The 26,953-nt window shown below is 35.8% G+C and overlaps 2 protein-coding genes across 2 annotated transcripts; one reads left to right on the forward strand and one right to left on the reverse strand.

The window, feature by feature from the left end:
• On the forward strand, positions 1-22,425 carry LOC117340184 (ribose-5-phosphate isomerase-like). Its single transcript, XM_033901946.1, has 9 exons — positions 1-350; positions 1,492-1,552; positions 1,831-1,886; positions 7,483-7,542; positions 9,243-9,376; positions 9,711-9,852; positions 10,009-10,111; positions 10,606-11,883; positions 22,414-22,425. Exons 1-8 carry the CDS (start codon positions 204-206, stop codon positions 10,719-10,721), a joined length of 819 nt encoding a protein of 272 aa, XP_033757837.1. The 5' UTR covers positions 1-203; the 3' UTR covers positions 10,722-11,883; positions 22,414-22,425.
• On the reverse strand, positions 15,319-26,936 carry LOC117340183 (zinc finger HIT domain-containing protein 2-like). The gene is made up of 11 exons (XM_033901945.1): positions 26,816-26,936; positions 25,324-25,473; positions 24,722-24,798; positions 23,373-23,417; positions 22,500-22,624; positions 22,084-22,179; positions 20,864-20,980; positions 17,648-17,740; positions 17,110-17,275; positions 15,912-16,058; positions 15,319-15,536 (listed from the first exon to the last, which is right to left on the reverse strand). The coding sequence occupies exons 1-11, from the start codon at positions 26,857-26,859 to the stop codon at positions 15,424-15,426; spliced, it is 1,173 nt and encodes a 390-aa protein (XP_033757836.1). The 5' UTR covers positions 26,860-26,936; the 3' UTR covers positions 15,319-15,423.
• Positions 26,937-26,953: the final 17 nt, after the last annotated feature.

Below are 26,953 nucleotides of genomic sequence, written 5' to 3' on the forward strand. Positions count from 1 at the left end.
GCCTATAAATTCGTATAATTTCTTTGACAACTTTTCTACTTTTCATAATAGACCTGTAGGCTATACTACGGTACCTTTGGGCCTGACTACTGATATCAGTTATACTTTCGGAACAGCTCGTGCGTCAGTGCTCCATTACTCGGAATGCCTTTGGTCTTTACGATAACTTTAGCACTTGCGTTGGTGATGTGAACTTCCGTGACATGTGCAGGCACTGGAACCAAGTTCGGAGGTTGACAGGGAGAGTGGTACGAGGGCTGATCGTTACCAGGGCAATGTCGTCAGGTTTAACTGGTGTTGAGGCGGGCAAACGGGCGGCTGCACGAGCTGCAGTGGATAATCACATAAAGGTGACAATTTTACTCAGATTTCCATCAATAGACGAGTTCGACACATTGCGTTGATAACGTTACTATGTAGCTGTAACTTGTAAGCTTACATTAGGTGCCAGTAGCTACTGTTGTAAGAGGACAGAATTTGACACTTTTGACTAAGATGGTTGTTTGTAACAAACCCCTGTGTTACATGTGCTCTACAAAGTACTTAGTGTGAGTCGTAGTCCGATAAAACTGACAAAACCTACTGACAAAACTAGCCTTGCTGTAAGTCTGTAGCGGTCTCAGGCTTGTAAGTTGTATACATGTTATAGCCACAAGCTCGAGGACTAGCCTCGTCTGTCAATATCACATAATCACACAATATCAGACTGTCAGGCAAAACTCTGACTAATCACCTGTTTATGTCACAGGGATTTGGCGAAATTATACCACATGGACTTCAAATTGGCACTAATTCCAAACCCATGGTCCATATGAATATACCCCGGTAGTAGAATCTATGATTCCCATACTACAGAGAAATATTTAATCCAATGATATGGAGTGTTCATACAAAGAATTTGGCATTTGTTTTGAGCAAGTTTTGACATAGCCCGAGTTTTCTCTGGCCTTCAGGCTTGACACCAAGTCTGTCTATACCAGACAAGGTGTCAGGGCCAGAGGAAACTCGGGCTAGTCATGACATAACAAATTATTTTTTTTTTGAAAATAACAAATTAGAAAAGTAGATTAATAAGACAAAAGGACTTCCTTATCTGCTGGAATGTGAACCATGTTGCTATTATGAGGGGCGGATACACAGATTTCACGCTAGTGGTACCATTATACAGATATATAAAACAGACTTCACCTTCTGTCCTAAAAAGTGTTCTAGATGTTCAGTGCATTAAAATCCTTTTCTTCTTTTTTTGAAGCAAGCTCATGATTGACCATGTATAGATTGGACACATAACATTTGTTTGAAATTGTTTCATTGTTTGGTTTTAAAAATAAAAGACATTTGAACGAGCAAAAGATTAACACCTGGTAGTAAAATATTATAAAGACTAAAAGGGAAGTCAAAATGGAAGTCATCGTTGATCAAAACAATCACAGATATTTCATTAAGTAGCTAGAAATTACTAGGAAATAAAAACGTTTGTCTCTATTACAGACAGGTCAGGCTGTTGGCATCGGAAGTGGTTCAACTATAGTGTTTGCAGTGGAAAGAATTGGTAAGATTGTGTACTATACATTGATTTTTATAATATCTGTGTATATAAAATGGAGCAAATGGTTAAATAAAAAACTGTTTCATTTCCTCCTATAGGTATCCATCTTTAGACCTCTGGCTTACTTGCACTCAACCAATCAAGTTCAAGAGAAGCTCTCTGAGTAGTAGTAGTTCATTGCGGCCAGTATTTGCCAGGTTATAAAAGTTACTTGACTTATAATTTATTAATCTGTATCACTATCAGTAATTATTACCAGAGTATTTCCATTTGTTTTTTAGCGGAACGAGTGAAGTCAGAAAACTTACAGCTGCGATGTGTCCCCACCTCATTTCAGGTAAAAAGCTGTGTTTGGTTTATTTATGGGGAGTGTACTTAGTGTGGCCGACCTACGATACAATACCTGGACCCTACAAAATAAAGAGTGACAGAGTGTTTAAAATCATCACCGGGTATATATATATAGGCATTACGTTAGTGTAATAAATGGTCACCGGGTATATAGGTATTACGTTAATGTAATAAATGGTCACCGGGTAAATAGGTATTACGTTAATGTAATAAATGGTCACCAGGTATATAGGTATTACGTTAGTGTAATAAATGGTCACCAGGTATATAGGTATTACGTTAGTGTAATAAACGGTCACCAGGTATATAGGTATTACGTTATTGTAATAAATGGTCACCAGGTATATAGGTATTACGTTAGTGTAATAAATGGTCACCAGGTATATAGGTATTACGTTAGTGTAATAAATGGTCACCGGGTATATAGGTATTACGTTAGTGTAATAAATGGTCACCAGGTATATAGGTATTACGTTAGTGTAATAAATGGTCACCGGGTATATAGGTATTACGTTAGTGTAATAAATGGTCACCGGGTATATAGGTATTACGTTAGTGTAATAAATGGTCACCGGGTATATAGGTATTACGTTAGTGTAATAAATGGTCACCGGGTATATAGGTATTACGTTAGTGTAATAAATGGTCACCGGTTAGTGTAATAAATGGTCACCGGGTATATAGGTATTACGTTAGTGTAATAAATGGTCACCGGGTATATAGGTATTACGTTAGTGTAATAAATGGTCACCGGTTAGTGTAATAAATGGTCACCGGGTATATAGGTATTACGTTAGTGTAATAAATGGTCACCGGGTATATAGGTATTACGTTAGTGTAATAAATGGTCACCAGGTATATAGGTATTACGTTAGTGTAATAAATGGTCACCAGGTATATAGGTATTACGTTAGTGTAATAAATGGTCACCAGGTATATAGGTATTACGTTAGTGTAATAAATGGTCACCAGGTATATAGGTATTACGTTAGTGTAATAAATGGTCACCAGGTATATAGGTATTATGTTAGTGTAATAAATGGTCACCAGGTAAATAGGCATTACGTTAGTGTAATAAATCATCACCAGGTATATAGGTATTACGTTAGTGTAATAAACGGTCACCAGGTATATAGGTATTACGTTAGTGTAATAAATGGTCACCGGGTATATAGGTATTACGTTAGTGTAATAAACGGTCACCGGGTATATAGGTATTACGTTAGTGTAATAAACGGTCACCGGGTATATAGGTATTACGTTAGTGTAATAAACGGTCACCGGGTATATAGGTATTACGTTAGTGTAATAAACGGTCACCAGGTATATAGGTATTACGTTAGTGTAATAAATGGTCACCGGGTATATAGGTATTACGTTAGTGTAATAAACGGTCACCAGGTATATAGGTATTACGTTAGTGTAATAAACGGTCACCGGGTATATAGGTATTACGTTAGTGTAATAAACGGTCACCGGGTATATAGGTATTACGTTAGTGTAATAAATGGTCACCAGGTATATAGGCATTACGTTAGTGTAATAAACGGTCACCAGGTATATAGGTATTACGTTAGTGTAATAAATGGTCACCGGGTATATAGGTATTACGTTAATGTAATAAATGGTCACCGGGTATATAGGTATTACGTTAGTGTAATAAATGGTCACCGGGTATATAGGTATTACGTTAGTGTAATAAATGGTCACCGGGTATATAGGTATTACGTTAATGTAATAAATGGTCACCGGGTATATAGGCATTACGTTAATGTAATAAACGGTCACCGGGTATATAGGTATTACGTTAGTGTAATAAATGGTCACCAGGTATATAGGTATTACGTTAATGTAATAAATGGTCACCAGGTATATAGGTATTACGTTAGTGTAATAAATGGTCACCGGGTATATAGGTATTACGTTAGTGTAATAAATGGTCACCGGGTATATAGGTATTACGTTAGTGTAATAAATGGTCACCGGGTATATAGGTATTACGTTAATGTAATAAATGGTCACCAGGTATATAGGTATTACGTTAGTGTAATAAATGGTCACCGGGTATATAGGTATTACGTTAGTGTAATAAATGGTCACCGGGTATATAGGTATTACGTTAGTGTAATAAATGGTCACCGGGTATATAGGTATTACATTAGTGTAATAAATGGTCACCGGGTATATAGGTATTACGTTAGTGTAATAAATGGTCACCAGGTATATAGGTATTACGTTAGTGTAATAAATGGTCACCAGGTATATAGGTATTACGTTAGTGTAATAAATGGTCACCAGGTATATAGGTATTACGTTAGTGTAATAAATGGTCACCGGGTATATAGGTATTACGTTAATGTAATAAATGGTCACCAGGTATATAGGTATTACGTTAATGTAATAAATGGTCACCAGGTATATAGGTATTACGTTAATGTAATAAATGGTCACCAGGTATATAGGTATTACGTTAATGTAATAAATGGTCACCAGGTATATAGGTATTACGTTAGTGTAATAAATGGTCACCAGGTATATAGGTATTACGTTAGTGTAATAAATGGTCACCGGGTATATAGGTATTACGTTAATGTAATAAATGGTCACCGGGTATATAGGTATTACGTTAGTGTAATAAATGGTCACCGGGTATATAGGTATTACGTTAGTGTAATAAATGGTCACCAGGTATATAGGTATTACGTTAGTGTAATAAATGGTCACCAGGTATATAGGTATTACGTTATTGTAATAAATGGTCACCAGGTATATAGGTATTACGTTAGTGTAATAAATGGTCACCAGGTATATAGGTATTACGTTAATGTAATAAATGGTCACCGGGTATATAGGTATTACGTTAGTGTAATAAATGGTCACCAGGTATATAGGTATTACGTTAGTGTAATAAATGGTCACCAGGTATATAGGTATTACGTTAGTGTAATAAATGGTCACCAGGTATATAGGTATTACGTTAGTGTAATAAACGGTCACCAGGTATATAGGTATTACGTTAGTGTAATAAATGGTCACCAGGTATATAGGTATTACGTTAGTGTAATAAATGGTCACCAGGTATATAGACATTACATTAGTGTAATAAATGGTCACCAGGTATATAGGCATTACGTTAGTGTAATAAATGGTCACCAGGTATATAGGTATTACGTTAGTGTAATAAATGGTCACCAGGTATATAGACATTACATTAGTGTAATAAATGGTCACCAGGTATATAGGCATTACGTTAGTGTAATAAATGGTCACCGGGTATATAGGTATTACGTTAGTGTAATAAACGGTCACCGGGTATATAGGTATTACGTTAGTGTAATAAATGGTCACCAGGTATATAGGTATTACGTTAGTGTAATAAATGGTCACCGGGTATATAGGTATTACGTTAGTGTAATAAATGGTCACCAGGTATATAGGTATTACGTTAGTGTAATAAATGGTCACCGGGTATATAGGTATTACGTTAATGTAATAAATGGTCACCGGGTATATAGGTATTACGTTAGTGTAATAAATGGTCACCGAGTAAATAGGTATTACGTTAGTGTAATAAATGGTCACCAGGTATATAGGTATTACGTTAGTGTAATAAATGGTCACCGGGTATATAGGTATTACGTTAATGTAATAAATGGTCACCGGGTATATAGGTATTACGTTAGTGTAATAAATGGTCACCGGGTAAATAGGTATTACGTTAGTGTAATAAATGGTCACCAGGTATATAGGTATTACGTTAGTGTAATAAATGGTCACCGGGTAAATAGGTATTACGTTAGTGTAATAAATGGTCACCAGGTATATAGGTATTACGTTAGTGTAATAAATGGTCACCGGGTATATAGGTATTACGTTAGTGTAATAAATGGTCACCGGGTATATAGGTATTACGTTAGTGTAATAAATGGTCACCGGGTATATAGGTATTACGTTAGTGTAATAAATGGTCACCGGGTATATAGGTATTACGTTAGTGTAATAAATGGTCACCGGGTATATAGGTATTACGTTATTGTAATAAATGGTCACCAGGTATATAGGTATTACGTTAGTGTAATAAATGGTCACCGGGTATATAGGTATTACGTTAGTGTAATAAATGGTCACCAGGTATATAGGTATTACGTTAATGTAATAAATGGTCACCGGGTATATAGGTATTACGTTAGTGTAATAAATGGTTTGGTTTGGTTTATTTTGCTTAACGTCCTAGTAACAGCCAGGGTCATTTAAGGACGTGCCAGATTTGGAGGTGGAGGAAAGCCGGAATACCCAGAGAAAAACCACCGACCTGCGGCCAGTACCTGGCAACTGCCCCACGTAGGTTTCGAACTCGCAACCCAGAGGTGGAGGGCTAGCGTTAAAGTGTCGGGACACCTTAACCACTCGGCCACCGCGGCCCCCGTAATAAATGGTCACCGGGTAAATAGGCATTACGTTAGTGTAATAAATGGTTTTGCAGAGAAATCCTATTGTGTGTGTAATTTTATTGTGAAATAGATTTTGGGGTGGTCCGTCTGGTGCTGACACAGTGATTATTATCTAGGTGTTTAATGACTGATTAGATGTGAACAGTTTTAGTCACCTACCCATCCATGTGTTTTCTCTCGGTTTTCATTTGAATAGATTGTGAAATTTTACCTCTGATCAAATACAGTAAATATATTCGGTGATGTCACATTTTTTCCATGATTTGAGCCACGATTTAGTGAGAGTTACAGGCTGTCCTGATGATAGGAGGTGAGCTAACAACTCTGGTCACTTTGAGTTGGATATATAATGAGAAAATAGTTCATAGGACTTTGTTTCCCTCAAAATAAAGCTTTGAAAAAAATGTTCACATAATGGATTGACACATCCAAACTTTGAAGTAAAATGTTTGAAGATTAAAGTAATTTTGATGATATTTACAGAGCTATGTACTAACAGGGCCACAGTGGCCGGTGGCCGAGTGATTAATAAGGTGTCCCGACACTTTATCACTAGCCCTCCACCTCTGGGTCACAAGTTCGAAACCCATCAGGGGCAATTTCCTTGTACTAACCATAGGCTAGTGTTTTTTTTCCTAGGTACAGTACTCCTGCTTTCCTCCACCTCTAAACCCAGGCATGTCCTTAAATGACCCTGGATGTTAATAGGATATGTTAAACAAAATAAACCAAACCAAGTACTAAACTGTACTTTCCAACTGTATAGAATTTCAGTGTGGGAGATTGCTTGTGTTTAAATCTTTCAAGCTGACAATGAATTTAGTCCAGACCTCCTTTGGCAAAACATTTCCTTAAAACTTTTTTTTTTTGCGTGGAATATAAAGGGATATAAAATTTACTAATAATTTATGTTTGAATATAGGGTCCATTACATCAACAAGTACAGTGTACACAAGGCTTGGTTCCCCATTTAGTAATAACCAAGTGTAGACAGAATGTTTAGGGCTACACTCCATTTATGACTTCTGTATTCACCTTTACCAAGCCTATCTCATGCTGTTAAAGCTGCTGTGGGGGTACCTGTTGGAAATTCTGGGAGGTAGATAATTAATTCATACAATTTATTTTCAGGCTAAACAGCTGATCCAGGATAACAATCTAACATTGAGCAGCCTGGAGACTTGTCCTAAGGTAGGCATTAGTATATAGATGATCAAAGGTCACATAATTCTTACACTTATACCCTAATGTAGGTCACCAAATGTCACATCCGCTTCCGATGCTGACACTGGAGTGTAGAGTTGGCAAATAACCTTGATGAAGTTCACCAAATGTCAAATCCGCTTCTGATGCTAACATTGGGGTGAAGCATTGGCATGGTAACCATGATGTAGGTGACAAAAGGTCACATCTGCTTCTCATGCTCACACTGGAGTGTAGAGTTGTCATAGTATTGTTTTATGCTAAACTAATGTCAACCTAATTAGTGTATTTCAATGAAATTCTTCTATGACAAAAATATGGTGCAAAATATATTGATAATCAAGTGTCCTATATAACAATACTCAAATAATTATGATTTAAAACATAGTTTAAAATGACACTAAACATGACGAATTAAAGAGAAGTAGCATTTACAGGTTGGCTACTCATTTCACTAGAACCTTGGTCCACTAGGACTTTAAAAATTCACAAGGTCATTGCTGTGTCAACTGGAATCTTGTGATATATAATCCTGTACAGCCCCGGTGTACAGAACTAACACATCTCCTCTATCTGACAGCTTGACGTCGCTATAACTAACACATCTCCTCTATGTGACAGCTTGACGTCGCTATAACTAACACATCTCCTCTGTCTGACAGCTTGACGTCGCTATAACTAACACATCTCCTCTGTCTGACAGCTTGACGTCACTATAACTAACACATCTCCTCTATCTGACAGCTTGACGTCGCTATAACTAACACATCTCCTCTATCTGACAGCTCGACGTCGCTATAACTAACACATCTCCTCTGTCTGACAGCTTGACGTCGCTATAACTAACACATCTCCTCTGTCTGACAGCTTGACGTCGCTATAACTAACACATCTCCTCTATCTGACAGCTTGACGTCGCTATAACTAACACATCTCCTCTATCTGACAGCTTGACGTCGCTATAACTAACACATCTCCTCTATCTGACAGCTTGACATCGCTATAACTAACACATCTCCTCTGTCTGACAGCTTGACGTCGCTATAACTAACACATCTCCTCTATCTGACAGGTTGACGTCGCTATAACTAACACATCTCCTCTGTCTGACAGCTTGACGTCGCTATAACTAACACATCTCCTCTGTCTGACAGCTTGACGTCGCTATAACTAACACATCTCCTCTGTCTGACAGCTTGACGTCGCTATAACTAACACATCTCCTCTGTCTGACAGCTTGACGTCGCTATAACTAACACATCTCCTCTGTCTGACAGCTTGACGTCGCTATAAACTAACACATCTCCTCTATCTGACAGCTTGACGTCGCTATAACTAACACATCTCCTCTGTCTGACAGCTTGACGTCGCTATAACTAACACATCTCCTCTGTCTGACAGCTTGACGTCGCTATAACTAACACATCTCCTCTGTCTGACAGCTTGACGTCGCTATAACTAACACATCTCCTCTGTCTGACAGCTTGACGTCGCTATAACTAACACATCTCCTCTGTCTGACAGCTTGACGTCGCTATAACTAACACATCTCCTCTATCTGACAGCTTGACGTCGCTATAACTAACACATCTCCTCTATCTGACAGCTTGACGTCGCTATAACTAACACATCTCCTCTATCTGACAGCTTGACGTCGCTATAACTAACACATCTCCTCTATGTGACAGCTTGACGTCGCTATAGACGGAGCAGATGAAGTGGACAGTCAGCTCAACTGTATAAAGGGTGGAGGTGGATGTCTGACTCAGGAAAAGATTGTCGCCTCATGTGCGGAGGAATTCATCATCATAGCCGATTATAGGTAGCTACTGATCATAGTTTGTTTTTATCATTTGGATGTACAAGGTTAATTAAGGTAACATAAACTATAAATAAAAACAAATCTAATGTCTACCGTAAATATACCTTAAAGATTTATGTAAAAGATAATTATGAAGTGAAGAAGTTTGTCTTTGCTTTTTTCAAATAAGGTCAAGGTCACGATTGATAGAAACAAGAGAAATTAAGTGTATTGACATCACTCCATATGTACCTTCATTCCAGATCAAATTTGATTCAAGATTTTTAACTCCTAGGAATATCTCTTTGACTTTGACATGCCAGTAAGGAATATTTTCACTTTCCAAACTTGACAGGAAGGACACTGGTGCTCTAGGTACATACTGGACTAAAGGTATCCCCATAGAGGTTATACCTATGGCGTATAAACCAATCCAGATCAGGGTCGCATCAGAGCTTGGAGGCAAGGCAGACCTGAGGATGGCGAATCGCAAAGCTGTGAGTTTACTACAGAAATTAATATGTCTGGTCACAGATACTCACAGGTACAGGAATGAGCCAGCTTCAAAATGTGTAATCACTTTTCCATATGTCATTATTACACGAAATTAGTTTCTGATTTGTTCTGAGCCACGTGACTTTTTGTGTTTGTAGGGTCCGGTCGTGACGGACAATGGTAACTTTATACTGGACTGGGTCGCACCAACAAAAACTGAGAACTGGGAATTTGTCAATCAGCAGATCAAAATCATTCCAGGTAAAGTTTTTGAGCACTAATTACAGTAGAATGTGTACCCACAAGATCTGAATGTGGAAAATTATGTCTTTAAAATTGTTTAACTTTAAACTTTATCTACTTTACAAAAATTCCAAAGCAAGCAGTAAGTTGGGTCTGAATAGAGAGGGTCTTATTGTGGGAGGAAACCGGAGTACTCTGGACAAACCCCAGTAATCACATACGTGTCCCTAGTACCTTTTCACTCATTCTTGCTACCTGTATGCATTTTTTTGAAATAGTTGCTCAAAGTAATCTTAAATATGATTCTCACAATAAGAGGGGACTTCCTAAATTATCCATTTATTAGAATGCTTTTTGTCAGATCTGTATTCAAACAATAGAAAACATTAGAAACAAATATATTGTCATTTAATACTGTACAATCTACAGCCAATGATCTTGGGACCAAACGGAAGGACAAGCTAATCGACAATACCAAATAACGTTTGACTAAATTATTTTGGGTATTACAGGTGTGTTGGAGACAGGACTGTTTATAAAGATGGCTCGCATAGCTTACTTTGGAAATGAGGACGGCTCCATCTCGACACGAAGTCCGCCCTGGCTACAGTCAGCAGGGGACAGATAACTATAAACAGAGTAGCTGAAAACTTGACATACTTGAATTCTAAACTACTCTTTAAACAAAGTTGTTGAGTTTTTTCATCTGTTCCTTTTTTTTCTCCGTCCTTGGAGATTCTGTGATATCTTCAGACTTAGAAGGAATATTTTAACCAGGTGTTTTTTATTCTTCTGATACAGCATTTGTGTTCTGATCAAGCTAGATTTTGGTGCATTTATTGCCAGAAATGTGTTCAGAGTTTAATGGAGAGATCTTCCAATTATTTACATAATTACTTATTAAACAGCTGTAAGGCCACCAGAAGGATCTACACGATATGTGGGTATGGTGAGAGTTCTGTCCCTTCGCTAGTGAGATTTTGTTTTCAAAATATGTGTGGAAATATAGTTACATACCTTTGCTAGTGAGATGTTTTTTGAAAATGTGTGTGGAAAGAGTTTCGTCCCTTTGCTAGTGAGATATTTTCAAAATGTGGTGTTCCTTTGCTAGCAAGATGTTGTTTTCAAATTGTGTGTGGGAAGAATTACGTCTCTTCACTAGTGAGATGTTTTCAGTGTTGTTTTTGAGACATCTGTTGGACTGTAGTGGTCATATTGATAATGCAGGGTGATGTGACCTATTGTCATTTAAATTTAAAATTTTTGATAAGATTGTTCGGTTTTTAAGTTGATATTACAGATCTTGTTCATTAATATAATATTGTTACCAAGCATTGTTTTTGGTAGACAGTATTATATTTTGCCAATATTTAACCAGTTCTGAAGCTAAGCTATTTGTGCAGTATGGTTACCGGTAGTTGAAATATTATCATTCAGAAGTTTCAGAAGTGCCATACGTAAAATGGGATTCAGTATTTAGGGGTATTATCATTATAGTCATGTTGTTAGCACAAGACACTATTCTACAAACAAGTTTATAAGTGCTGATGAACCGTATATACTGAAGGAAGTGTTAGCTTGGCGTTGCTATTTAAGGTCTGAATGTCAAAGCCGGCCACTGATTTTCTATTATTATGAAAATGTAACAAGAAAGATAATACACTTATTTTAATCTCACGTGAGATTTTATGAAACATACCTCTAAATTAAAGCGTTTGCTTGCCAAAGCTCACAGAAATAACTTCTCTAAAGACTTGTTTCATAACATCTTGTTTGTTTCATAAAATCTTGTTTGTTTCATAAAATCTTGTGCGAAATGAAAAGATGCTTTATATTGTCTCAGTACTGTATGCCATGGGGCTGGCATTTCTGTGTAGAATATGTAACCAGTACTGTATGCCATGTGTAGAATATGTAACCAGTACTGTATGCCATGGGGCTGACATTTCTGTGTAGAATATGTAACCAGTACTGTACGCCGTGTGGGTGACATTTCTGTGTAGAATATGTAACCAGTACTGTATGCCATGGGGCTGACATTTCTGTGTAGAATATGTAACCAGTACTGTACGCCGTGCGGGTGACATTTCTGTGTAGAATATGTAACCAGTACTGTATGCCATGCGGGTGACATTTCTGTGTAGAATATGTAACCAGTACTGTATGCCATGCGGGTGACATTTCTGTGTAGAATATGTAACCAGTACTGTATGCCATGGGGCTGACATTTCTGTGTAGAATATGTAACCAGTACTGTATGCCATGGGGCTGACATTTCTGTGTAGAATATGTAACCAGTACTGTATGCCATGGGGCTGACATTTCTGTGTAGAATATGTAACCAGTACTGTATGCCATGGGGCTGACATTTCTGTGTAGAATATGTAACCAGTACTGTACGCCGTGTGGGTGACATTTCTGTGTAGAATATGTAACCAGTACTGTATGCCATGCGGGTGACATTTCTGTGTAGAATATGTAACCAGTACGTTACCTTAAACATTCTTACCATTCTTGTTTGTGTAGATTGTGAAATTTTTACTTTGATATTATTGGATGAAAATAAAAGCCATTTCGCTGAATGCATAGCGTAAATTGTATATACATGTACATTGTTTATATCTGTGTACATGTATTTCATGTACCTGTACCTTTGAAAGTTTTATATTTTTTGTATTAAATTAGTATTAAGTTTAACAGAATCACAGAATGTTTATAAATGTGTTAAATATGATATTATTGAGATGTAACCAGAATTTCAATATTCAGATCAAAATAGTTTTATTTTGCAGATATCTTGCCAGTTACTTTAATAATTAATAGTTTGGAGTTTTATGATATACCGCTATATAACAGTAACATAGCCATCTCAAAGATGTTCTCAACAGTATAACAATAGATATTTCCAGACTTAAGTTGAACTACATCGGACTAATATCACTTACATAACATGTTTGTCAGTACTTTTTGTGGTTTCAAGCCACATTTATTAAGAGTTTTTGCCATATACCGGGTATTTGATTTTGTACCTCATAAAACAACCAGTAGTCTAGTATTTAAATTAGTTGTATTTATTATTGTGGTTCTTTATCAACTGTGAAAATTTAATGTTAATACATTCCATGGCCATACAGAATGTAGAAATATTCAAACGAGTAGAATAATCTAGAACTTGATACAGGAATGAACAAGGGTGTGACATTAACCCGGGAACGTTTCTTCCTAGTTCTATCTATATAGGTAAATAGTAGGAAAGGCATACACGGTATTTATCCTCTGATTAGCCCCCTCCCCCGGTATTTATCCTCTGATTAGCCCCCTCCCCCGATATTTATCCTCTGATATTAAGTTTGGAGAGGGCTTATTTGTCAATCTATTATAGCTTATTACAGATGTTTTTCACAATGGACGATTATGCAGAAATGTAGAAAGTGGCCAATTTGTGGGCAAGGGCTTACTTTAGGATAAATACGGTACTCCAATGGTATCCTGTTTATGTTAGACTTTATGGTTTTGTGAGCTTTTAAGTAAATCTATATTCTGTATCGGCTAGTATTATTGGAGGTTAAAATCTATAATTTTTTGTTTAAACTTCAGGGTAATAATAAGCACTAATCCAATCATTTCTCTTGTGGTGGATAATTATTTTGAAAAATTATACATTCATCCGGAAACGTGATGGAGTTGAAATCTAGAGATTTTGTTTTGATTTATAAGGTAATATCATTTCTTCTGATCTAATTCAGTGTGAAACTTATCAAGTGTCAATTAATATGTTTTTGTGTGAAAATCTTCTTTAATACTCTTGCATAAGTAAATGATCAAGTATGAATATATTCATAATCATTTATTTTTATTTTTGTATTATCAACAATATACATGTATTGACAAGGGTAATATTGTTTTTGAGAAAGAATCCAAAGCTTGCAAACACTGCAAAATAAATGTCAATTATCAACACATTTAATTTTAATATTTGTTTATTCTAAGTAAGCAAGTCATTTTGGGGAAATTACAAAAATTAACTTATGACTATAGAATGTATCGATTTTCATGGGATTTTGAATGCCCACTCGGCAGAGAAACATATAGTCTTTTTAAAATGAGTATGGATAATGCTAAAACTACTGTGAAATAGTTATAAAGTCTTTTTAAAATGAGTATGGATAGTATTAATGCTAACACTACTGTGAAATAGTTATAAAGTCTTTTTAAAATTGAGCATAGATAATGCTAAAACTACTGTGAAATAGTTGATTTTTAATTAATCACTGATAAATGTTTTCAGTCAAATTAATGTGTTCGGTCTAACAGTGCTAGAGTAGAAACCCTACAAAACATTGTGGTTCTTGATCATGTGCTCCTTAAATATTCAATTATTGAATAGATTTATCAATTGATTCAATTCCACACAAAACCAATCATAAGCTCCCCTGCCCTTGATTGTCAGTTTGTTTAAAGCTAGATAAGATAATTTTGACTGTTGACATAAACATTTTATATGCTACACCTGTAAGTGCTGCACCTATATTTTTTGAAAATAAAATTTGTTAATGTCTATTTGTAAAATTGTGTTATAATTGCTTCACCAGTGTTGATACATTTGTTATCATTAATATTTGTTGGCTCACAATTACCGGAACTATAACAATGAAAACGTTTACACCCCCACAATGTTCCTATCGATATATTTCACAAATATAATGGCACCATGGATACTGTCTGATATAAACACACCCAGATACGCTGTCAGAAGATAAAATTATGATGGACGGTTTAATTGGTACAGATAATGACAAAATCATTACATTGCTGACCATAGGTTTAGTGTGTGTGGATGGTTTTGTTTCTTAACTAAAGATAAAACACAGAAAATTATGTCCTGCATATGAAGTCATTCAAAATGGCTTTTTCAGAAAAAAAAAATGAAATTTCTTATTTGGATTTTTTCTATGGTAACAACAATAATGAAAGACCAGTCTTTTGCAGCAAAAATACACTACTGGCTCAAAAGATTGGAACAGGTATGGCAGTTATCTTGCATGATATTTGAAAGAATGGAACTCATTTAGGCTTGGGATCATGAAATGTTCTCATTTATTATCAAGCTTTTCCTAAATTTTGGGTTAATACTGCATTTCATATAAGACTTCTGCAAATTGGTATCGCATTTAGATATTTTGGTCATTTGAAAAATTTGTCAAAGGAAAAACATTGCACAAAGATATGCTGACAGTTTTTTATTCGCTTGATCTTTTCAGTGTACATTCTAACAGGCTGTAGAAAAAGTTTGAAATATTTTCCTGTTCCACATTCCACTCCTTTGGAGACTACGTGATTTCTTCAATCAGTTTTCTTTGCGGAGGTTTTTGTTTACCTCCCCAGAATTCTTCCAGTTCTGTTCGCTTCTCTTCCACATCCTTCAAGTCTGACTCCGCTGCACCTGAGAATGGACATGTTGCTGTGAGATACTGTCCTGAATAATGGTTCAGTAGTAACCTAACTTGTGTTTAGAGTTATCTCCCCTGTGAATCACTTTACAGATAGATAACAAGTATATCAAACCCTTGTTCTCTAGGATACTATACGTGACACTCAATCTGTTGGAGAAATTGTTCAGGATGCTTGATCAATTTTTAGGATATATGTCAACTAATACTTTCACACAATGGATGGCCTCTACATATCCATATTTGGATGTTTTGTTTACACTTTAAACAAGTTTACACATCATTGTATCCTATCAGATATGACTTACTATGTTCTAAGACCAGCTAAACAAGTCTAAACTCATTGTATCCTATCGGATATGACTTACTATGTTCTAGGACCAGCTCTGGTACCAGTGTGTGTAGCGACATCCCTAATCTCTGGGTCCAGCTCAGATAAAAATCCAATTTCTTCTCGCATGTAAATAACTTTTTCTTAAATGAGTTATCTCCCTTGTACTTTCCAGATTTTAGACCTGTCGGAATTTAAAATTAAAGATATAGCATCAATAAACAAATATTTCATTTTAGGAACCGTTATCAATTAATTTACACATTACTTTGCTTTGATGTACAAAATGTATATGCATGTACATAACACTAGGGGAGATAAAGTCATGAGGCCTGTATTTTAGTTAATTCAAAGTTCAAATATGAAGTTATGTTATAATTTTAGAATATAAAACAGTCAAACCTGGTGGTTTGTGTGTCTATGCACTAAGCTAAAAAGGTTTCAAACTGATATAGAATATGTACAACAGTCAGGATAATTATACTTTGGATACATAGATTTCAGCATGGTGGATAAAAGTTAAATGATAAATATTTTAATTATAAGAAAAGGTTATTCATTAAAATGCAAAATAAACTGAAAACTCACAAATATTAATAATGTGAACAAAGTCTCCTCAATATTAGTTGGTTGAGGATTGACATTGATCCAGACAAACAACCATCTACAAACAGATGGACAAATGGATAGAGGGACACCAAACTTATCCTTTCTCTAATTTCATTGTGTGGTGTATGACTAATCCCCTCCCTCATTTCATTGTGTGGGGTATGACTAATCCCCTCCCTAATTTCATTGTGTGGGGTATGACTTATCCCCTCCCTAATTTCATTGTGTGGGGTATGACTAATCCCCTCCCTAATTTCATTGTGGGGGTATGACTTATCCCCTCCCTAATTTCATTGTGTGGAGTTTGACTTATCCCCTCCCTAATTTCATCTTGTGGGGTCACTAGGGAATACAAAAATGGGATTTACCTCGTGCGAGGGGGATTTATTAATCTTCTCTTCAAAAATTACCTTTCGGTTAAGATAAACACCATTAAGTTCTCAAGAATTTCATTTTATTGAGCAAAATGCCATTTTCCTTGGAGATTCCCTTTTTGTTCGATGAAATTCCCATTTTCTCATTCATGTCTGAGTGCCTGCATCCGGGATGACTTATCACCACCCTAATTTGTGAGGTATGATGAACCCAGGTTATTTTCAGGGTAAATAGTGAACAATCATTCTTACCCTTTGACACAATTTTTCTGGCCTTCTGTACTATATATAGAAAATCAGAAAGAACCATTGTCAGGTACACAAGGGGCCTCTCTTGGGAAGGGCCTCTTATGACATTGATGATATCCTCAATTATTGAAATGTTGGAACCGGTTGATGTACCTTTTCCAAACGTACTCTGAAATTAAAATGGCATGTCACAAAACTTTCCAATTGAAAAACCCCTTTGTTTCTAGTGAAATGAATTATTCTACCTTAAAAATGTGCATAACTTTAAGCAACACTGTACTATGCAGACTACAAGGGCATCAAGCTACTATTGTTATAACCAGTCTTGATAAGTCAGACAAATCGTATTACTATGCAGGAAATCTTATATTTTTCACTTCAAAAATAATAATTGATACCAATTAATAGCAATACTACCAGGTACTTTAATTACAACTGGGATATAAAATTTGTACATTGAAAGCAAACCTTCCTATTTTAAAACATTCAGACCAATCGTATTACTGGAATGTGCAGATATATTTACTTTAGTGATAGTTACCTTGGTGACACGCTGTATACATGACTGGATTACCTCCCCTGGACTATCGAACACAGCATCCTTGTTAGTCGCATCACTCACTACCAACAGTTCCTGGAAATAAGGTCATACTTAGTTACCAACAGCTAAGAGTTTTACTTAAAAGATTCATTTATAAAACTGGTCAAATCTGCTGTTAATGTTTGAAATGTATAATTTCAGATTGCTAACACAAGGCCATCTTTGATTTTGAGTTGCTATGAAAACTATTGATTTTTAAGTTTCGTATGCATATTACTATGTTAATTGAAACAGTTACTACTCTGCTGTTTATATAAAACCAAAATAGTTCTCAGAAGACAACATAGCTTGCAGAGTGCATTAAAATTCAGATTTAGTTTCTTAAAAGTAGGTCAAAGGTCAGGGTCATGATGTACTAGTAGGTCCTTAAATATAGTTGTTGTGAAAAAGAACACATGTCAAATATGAAATCCCGAACACGTATGGTTAATATACTCTGGCCAAGGTTTCACGTTTTTAAAAGTCTGTCAAAGGTCAAAGTCAATGTCAGCAAAATGCAGTATCAATGGAAATGTCTTGTCACAAGGAACACGCATATGAAATACCTAACCTGTATCCTCGTTAGTTTTGACACAATACTGTTTTATAAAAGCTTTTTCTTTCATTTCGGTGAGCAACATGAACCTTGCTGTCTACAGACACCGATACCTGGGGTATAGTTATAGCCTCATCGCGAGCTAATATCTGATAAACCTAAACATTTTCAACATTGTTGTTTACAATAGAAGGTGTCTTGTTACCGTAGCTGATGTGACTTAAAACACTATATATCAAACTGAAAGTAAACAACAGAACATTAACATTACCTAACACAGCAAAATATAACTATTGACTTAAAACGCTTTGACATAACAAAATACTTTGATGTATTGACGTAACAAAATGATATGATGTATTGATGTAACAAAATGATATGATGTATTGATGTAACAAAATGATATGATGTATTGATGTAACAAAATGATATGATGTATTGATGTAACAAAATGCTGTGATGTATTGACGTAACAAAATGCTATGATGAATTGATGTAACAAAATGCTATGATGTATTGATGTAACAAAATGATATGATGTATTGACGTAACAAAATACTTTGATGTATTGACGTAACAAAATGATATGATGTATTGACGTAACAAAATACTATGATGTATTGACGTAACAAAATGATATGATGTATTGACGTAACAAAATGCTGTGATGTATTGACGTAACAAAATACTATGATGTATTGACGTAACAAAATACTGTGATGTATTGACGTAACAAAATACTATGATGTATTGACGTAACAAAATGGTATGATGTATTGACGTAACAAAATACTTTGATGTATTGACGTAACAAAATGCTTTGATGTATTGACGTAACAAAATGATATGATGTATTGACGTAACAACATGCTATGATGTATTGACGTAACAAAATACTATGATGTATTGACGTAACAAAATGATATGATGTATTGATGTAACAAAATGCTATGATGAATTGACGTAACAAAATACTTTGATGTATTGACGTAACAAAATACTTTGATGTATTGACGTAACAAAATGATATGATGAATTGACGTAACAAAATGATATGATGTATTGACGTAACAAAATGCTTTGATGTATTGACGTAACAAAATACTATGATGTCTTGACTTAACAAAATGCTATGATGTATTGACCTAACAAAATGATATGATGTATTGACGTAACAAAATACTATGATGTCTTGACGTAACAAAATACTATGATGTATTGACGTAACAAAATGATATGATGTATTGACGTAACAAAATGATATGATGTATTGATGTAACAAAATGATATGATGAATTGACGTAACAAAATGATATGATGTATTGACGTAACAAAATGCTTTGATGTATTGACGTAACAAAATGCTTTGATGTATTGACGTAACAAAATACTTGCATTGACATAGAACATCCTTCATTAAAGTTTCTAAATAAGCGAGATAACTCTAGCATAAGTAACACGTAAAAAGCGTTGATTATGCCCCCATCACACTAAGACAAAGACCACGAAGACCGCACTGCGTCCTTAAAATTTCGAGAAACGCAGCGGGGTCGTGGCAAAAATGGAGAATTTTGCAGTTGTCACGTTCATATTACACCCTCATTACGTCCTTGCTGGGTTCTTACTACGTCCTACACGTTTCCACTAAGACCTTATCTCGCGCATGTTCGCGCGTGCACCACGCTCTGTGTGTTCTTAATACGCTCTTACTACGTCCAAAAAGATCTTTCTACACGTGCATTACGTAATTACTACGTTCTCTCTGCGTTTGCCCGTTCCCTATAAATACAACTTGACTTGTTTCTTTTTTCCATTCCCCTGCAATATTCACAATATGCCGCCGAGAAAATCCGGACAGTCCAAGACAGGCCGTGGTGGGAGAGGCAGAGGTAAAATTCTAAAAAATCCACCACCAGTTGCCAGCGTTGTTGCATCCGAAGCAACCAACGATTATGACGAAGAACCGAATTTTTCGAAGTTCTTGATAACTTGTAACCATCTTCTTTTGTAGTTTGAACGAAAGTGATAATGAATTAAACTTGAAATGAGTATTTATACAGCCGATCCTCTGGACGTGGTTTTGACGTGGTGGTAACCTGTGACAGACGTGTCGTAAACTTAATGAGCACCGTAAGAACGTACTGGAAACCTAACGTGGTCATCAACAACGTGGTATTGGCGTACCTTGGTCATTGTACAAGCGTAGAGAGGTCGCAATAGGAACTACATTGACGTAGCAAGAACGCACTGACAACGCAATGAGAACGTAATACAATCCTTTCCATCAGCGCTACGCTTCCACTGCGTCAATGAAGTTCTCATTGGGTTTTGGTTACGTCATTACCACGTCAATACCGCTGGTACTGCGTCCCTGTTACGTTCTTACTACGTCCCGATTGGACCACGTCCTCGCTACGCTTTTTTTTAACATGCTCAAAGTTTGTTCACGTCCTCCAGGTCCATGAAGACCATAACACGTCCTTATCGGTCTCTATTGAGTCTTTACTACGTTGTACAAGTTCTTTCTGCGTTCGCATTGCGTTCTTCAATTTTTTCCAGGACGTGGTTGGACGTAGTGGGAACGTGACCTAGTGTGATGGGGATATTAATGGTGTAGTTACCTTTGCTGATTCTACAGGTGTGTCCCAGTGACCTCCATTGTGTAACCGACACACAAAACAGTAGGCGTACAACGCTCCCACAACATTGTACTTCACTCCACTGGACGGTTTGGACTTCTAGGGAATAAAAGTTTATTTTCTGTCTTAAATTCTCCTAAGTTTATGTTTGACACATTTATAAATGTTAAGAAAATCAGATACAAACCAGGAGCTGTTTTTAGAAATCAGATACAAACCAGGAGCTGTTTTTAGAAATCAGATACAAACCAGGAGCTGTTTTTAGGAATTCCAAAGTTTATAAATACAGTAGTACATGTGAAAATAGATGTACATGTACAGTCAGCCATCTTTACCTATAGACTACATGATGCTCAATCTCGCATGTTCAGGGCTTCAAACTCACTATAACACAAATGACGACCAGAGGGAGCGTAAGAATGAGTGTAAGACTAGTAAACCTGAGGTCCCAGGTTCGATCCCTAGCGGAGGCAGTGATTTAAATTTAATCAATTCTGCGCTCTGTTACATTGGCGCCCACGTAGAGACTTGGGAATGATACTCATTTTTGCTTACGAAGGCATCACTGTTACCCATGGAAAACTCGAGGACAAGTTCTTTCCTGGAGGGGGAGTATGTAGTCCTGGTAAGTACCAGCTGCAATATACGCTGGGCTAGAGAGATCTTCTCTTAATTAGTTCGATCGACTAAAGACTAGTAAGCCAGAGAGGTCCTGGGTTCGATCCCTAGCGGAGGCAGTGATTTAAATTTAATTAATCCTGTGCTCTGTTACATGAATAACTGGATCGCATTGTATACATACATGGATGCAAATTTTACACATAAAGTGAACACTATTATATTAGGAAGCTTTAGGTCTCTTTCAGTTGTAGGAGAGGGAGATCTTACAACAGATGTCCCTATCAGCACATTTGGATGATTTCTGGATAAATCCATTTTCAACCAATTTTGGACCAACCAGCCAGCTTGATCTTTATACGATGTTAGAGATCGGAGAAGGAGTATTACAGGAAAATCAACCTGCTTGAACTTTACATGATGTTACAGATGAGAGAGGGAGTATTAGAGAACAAGTAGACAATCTCTAAAATACACATGATCATAATAAAATAAATATTTAAATGATGATCAAATTTTAAAGCTTTCAACAATAATTAGGGCAGCAATCAACATGTCCTTGTGTTTTCAGTGTTAATACATACAGGAAGCAGGACAGCTAGGTCTGTGATGTCCAGCTTGACCTTTGGGAACTTTGACTGGACAGTGGGGTCATCCTCATCTTGTATCAACTGTTTAGACTGTCAAAATAAAAAAAATAAACAAGATGTAAAGGATTTAGTTTCGGTCGAAATACAAACAAGATCCTAGTGGAATCAACATTATTCTATGCCAAAGCTTTCAAAAATGTATTATTATGTAGTTTTAATGAAATAATATCTTCAAAGAGAACATTTCAAATATTACATTGCTTTTCTTAAGCTATAACAACAAAATATCAAATTTTGTATTTATCATAAAATACATAAATGCAGGTGCAAAATGATTTTATTTTTACATTCAAAACACTACAAACAAGCCATTACAATACATGTATGATAGATTTGGTATTTTGACCCACCTCAGGTGTCCACCAGGGTGTCCATACTTCCACAAGGTGACCCAAACGTCCGTCTCTTGTCATTTGGTCAAACTCTTTCCTCTCCTTCTCCGTCAATCGCTTCCAGATTGCTCCAGCATCACATTCTGTGAAAATAACAACGAAATAGTTACACAGGTTCATAATAACAGCAAAATACTTACACGGGTTCAAAATAACTACCAAACAATTACACAGGTTCAAAATAACCACCAAACAATTACACAAGTTCAAAATAACCACCAAACAATTACACAGATTCAAAATAACAACCAAACAATTACACAGGTTCAAAATAACTACCAAACAATTACACAGGTTCAAAATAACAGCAAAATACTTACACAGGTTCAAAATAACTACCAAACAATTACACAGGTTCAAAATAACCACCAAACAATTACACAGGTTCAAAATAACAGCAAAATAGTTACACAGGTTAAAAATAAATAACACATTTAACTGAGCAACAGAGTAAACATAATTATATTCATAGTGTAATAAAACACCTTACATCATAACTATACCCTGTTACAAATTAAATTTGCTAGGGCACAGGTTTTACAGTATCTAGAAAAGCTGTTAATTGACCCTTACTATTTCAATTCTAAATTAAGGTGCAATCTAATTTTGTGATAACGTCAAAATATCAACAATTTTAAGAATGTGAGACGACACAAGTATTCATGGGTGTTAGGTGTTTATTCTCAGTTTTGTAATACCAGTAAACAGAATAAATAAATAAATTACCATTTTACAAAAGATAAGTGAAACCGCTAACTAGCTATAGTACAGTAACAACTATTGTAGCTGTACAGTAGTAGAAAAAATTGGACAATACGTATACAAGCATACCTAAGTCAAGTCCCTCAAGTCTCTCTGCAAGGTCTGGCTCATCATCTGAAATCAAAACCTGTATAAGGTACCTCATCATGTACATCAAGGTCTTCAAAACCTGTATAAGGTACCTCATCATGTACATCAAGGTCTTCAAAACCTGTATCAGGTATCTCATCATGTACATCAAGGTCTTCAAAACCTCTATCAGCTACCTCATTATGTACATCAAGGGTTTTCTATCTTTAGGAGATATGAGACGACTACATTTTTCTCCTTGATATTGAGTAATGTCAGAAGCCAAACTGCAATTTTTTTCAAAGCACTGTAACATTACATACAACTGCTCTTTTTGTTGGAATCATTGAAGTTTCCAAATATGAACAATTCAAACATTCTACAGATAATACATGCATTAATTAAGGGTCCAAAATCAGGAATCTCCATCCTAGCTAGACACAAGGGAGGGCTGGCAAGTATGTGAAAGATTATTATATGTAAATTTCTACATCTATCCCTGGCTACAAACACAATACCAGTACCCTATCATTTGTACAATTTTGAATCTCTACCCCAAGGGGATGTTACCGGTCAAATATGAGCGATATCCATTGCTTAGTTTCAAAGAAGTTGTTTATATCAATTTAGCCAAATTGACTCCTTTTGGCCCCGCCCCTCAGTCCCCCAGGGGGTCAGCCCAACTATTTGTACAATTTTGAATCTCCTCCCAATAACAATGCTACAAATTTTGTTGAATTCCAACCAGTGTTTATGAAGAAGAAGTCAATTGCTGACCGACGGATGCAGGACAGCAAGAAAATTGGAATTTATGTTTTTGATTGTTAAACTGTAAACTGTAGTAGTGTACAGATAATCAGAAACATTGATTAAACTTACTTTGATACAGATCCAATTAGATATTAATTTTACTGATCTTAAAGTTAAATAAATATTGTAGATTTGTCATCAAGAATCAAACAAATGATCACACTACATGTAACAGGGTGTATGGAATATTTCAGACATGCTGCCGATTCTTGAAATTAGTTCTAGTATTATGAGTGTAACATACAAGTAGCACGTGCCCACTGAGGATCAAACTCATTACTCTTGATTTACTGGTCCGCTGCTCTACTGACTAATCGTGAGGTAAAGGCAAATGGATCACTATTTACACTATCAACAATTAAGACCTGCAGCACATACAACTTTTTTCATGTTTTCCAGAAATAGTTGTTTTTCAAAGGAAGGCCCTATAGCTGATCTAAATTATTGGACTAATTCCTGACACAAGTAAATTGAAGTCTTTTTCTGGACATGATCAGACTGACTCCATTCCAGATTCTACTAAGGACGAGGAAACTCACCACTCTCAGAGTCTAATCCTTCTGTCTCATTTTCCACTCTTGACAACATTTCCAAGATTTTTCTTTTCTCTTCAGGTCTAAAATAAAGATTATCAATGAAGAAATTCTGAACAAGTACCATTTCTATAATAAAGGTTATTTCACAACCTGATGCAATTTCATGAAAGGGGAAATAAACCATTATACACAGTTTCCTGAAATTTTGTAATCTTTAATTTCGAATAACAAATTAATATTTTCATGAATATTAAATTCATTACATAAATATGCTATTTCTATAACTTTCCATGCAGTCACCAACAAGAGCACATTTCTTATGTAAGCAGACTTATAATAATTTTTTTCACAAAGTTATTATTTGTTAATCTCAAATCGGAGACAGTTCTAGAGCAGGTCATCAAAGTAAGATGATGAACAGAGAAAAGCTTTCAATGGCTGAAATAAACATACAAACCACTCAAGGGACTGAGCCAGGAATATAATGTTCTTCATGACTTTGTTACTTATAACTATTGACCCACCTTCTCAACTTTTATTAGCATATATTATATATCATACATTGTGGAGAATTTCCCAACAGTAGCTATACACATATATCTCACCCAGATGATTGGTCCTTCAGACCTTCCATGAAGCAGTCTTTGTAGAAGGACTCGGAGCAATCCATGTGTTTCTGACCCTTGTAACACAGCACAGAACAGTATCGTATATTACAGCGTGGACAGGTGTATTTTGCATCATTTTTCAAGCATCTGAAACAATTCAGTCAGAAGACCATGATTTCTTAAGTGTATTTCTAGCATATTTTAAAAGGTGACTATATATATAAGGAAATGATAATGGATAACATTTGACAATTATTAAATAGCTTGCCGTCTTTGTCAGTTTGTTGCCATACATGTACAAAAGGAGCTGGTCAGTGTGGCTATTGTATAGTGTTAAATACAGTCTATCTTAATTTGGACCATGAGTCAGAAATGATCACGCTGGAGACCCGGGCCACTCGACATCGACATGCAGGATTGTGTTTTTCAATCCTCTTTTTAACACATGTATATGTATAACTTCAATCAATTATCATGGTGCTAAGTAAGGATATATATCCATGTCAGTGGTAAAAGCTCACAAAACAAGCTTGTGATGTCATGTTTTAAATATATTGAGGTAAAAAATTTTTTTACTTGAAGTTGAAGTTGATCTGCAGTTATAGAAAGACAATCTGAAATTATCATGTAAGGTACTGTATAATGCATTGGTAAGGAGTCTATTTAAGAACTAGGATTTTTTTCCAGTCATAACTCAATTGTCCTGCTGATATGTCATCAAGGCCAAGTGGAAGTTTTTGACATGGTCTGACAGGAAGTAAAATAAGTGCAACAGGGTTTGTTTGGATGTAAAGCGTAAAGTATATATTTAAGTCATGTTATTGGCTGAAGCTAATGGGAATTTCCCTTTAGCTTTGTGGTAGCCTTGTTGAAGGCGAGAGGATGCTAGTTTTAGGTACAGTACAAGCAGGGTATTTTTCATCACTTCTTCCTATTGCATTTGGTATAGTTTAGTGAGCAATATATATTAATCTACAATTTACTTTCACTGGTCATTAATATATATATAAATTAGTCTGACAATTTTTAATTTAAGCATTTCTAGAAATTTGACGAGTCCCATCAAAACTCAATGAGTATGTAACAATGATAGTTATGTATGTCTATTAATTATTTATAAAGAATAGACTCAATAGTCTAAAACAGATATCGGAAAAGCTGTAATAGAAAGTGAAACTTATATTTTATATGCTTTAGCCAAATAAAACTAAGAAAAAAACGATGTTCGACACCGATCTAGAACACTGGGGTTCGGTTTCGGTATTTTGAGTAACATTTGACATCAGTTAACAACGTATAACACTATCATAGCATTCATACAGATTCTGAAACCTTATAAAAAATCGGGGTTATCGATCCCAAAATCGAGCCCCTGTGATTTAAAAGTGAAGTGATGTAAAAGTCTACCGGGATATTTTTAAAAATCCGATTGGAACATTGTTATTGTCTAAAGAATAGAATTAGAATAACTGGTAAAATTCGTTCGTACAAGGGACAAACTACATCCCGCGATGAATCCTCAGTTTCCTCCATGTTGATGTTGATAAACGGCACACATGCGTTTTACCTGACAGTCCTCGTCAATCCCACGCCGATTTCCTGTATAATCGGGCACCTGCCCGGGAAA

Source organism: Pecten maximus, chromosome 13 (genome assembly GCF_902652985.1).
Source record: "Pecten maximus chromosome 13, xPecMax1.1, whole genome shotgun sequence".
NCBI lineage: Eukaryota > Metazoa > Mollusca > Bivalvia > Pectinida > Pectinidae > Pecten > Pecten maximus.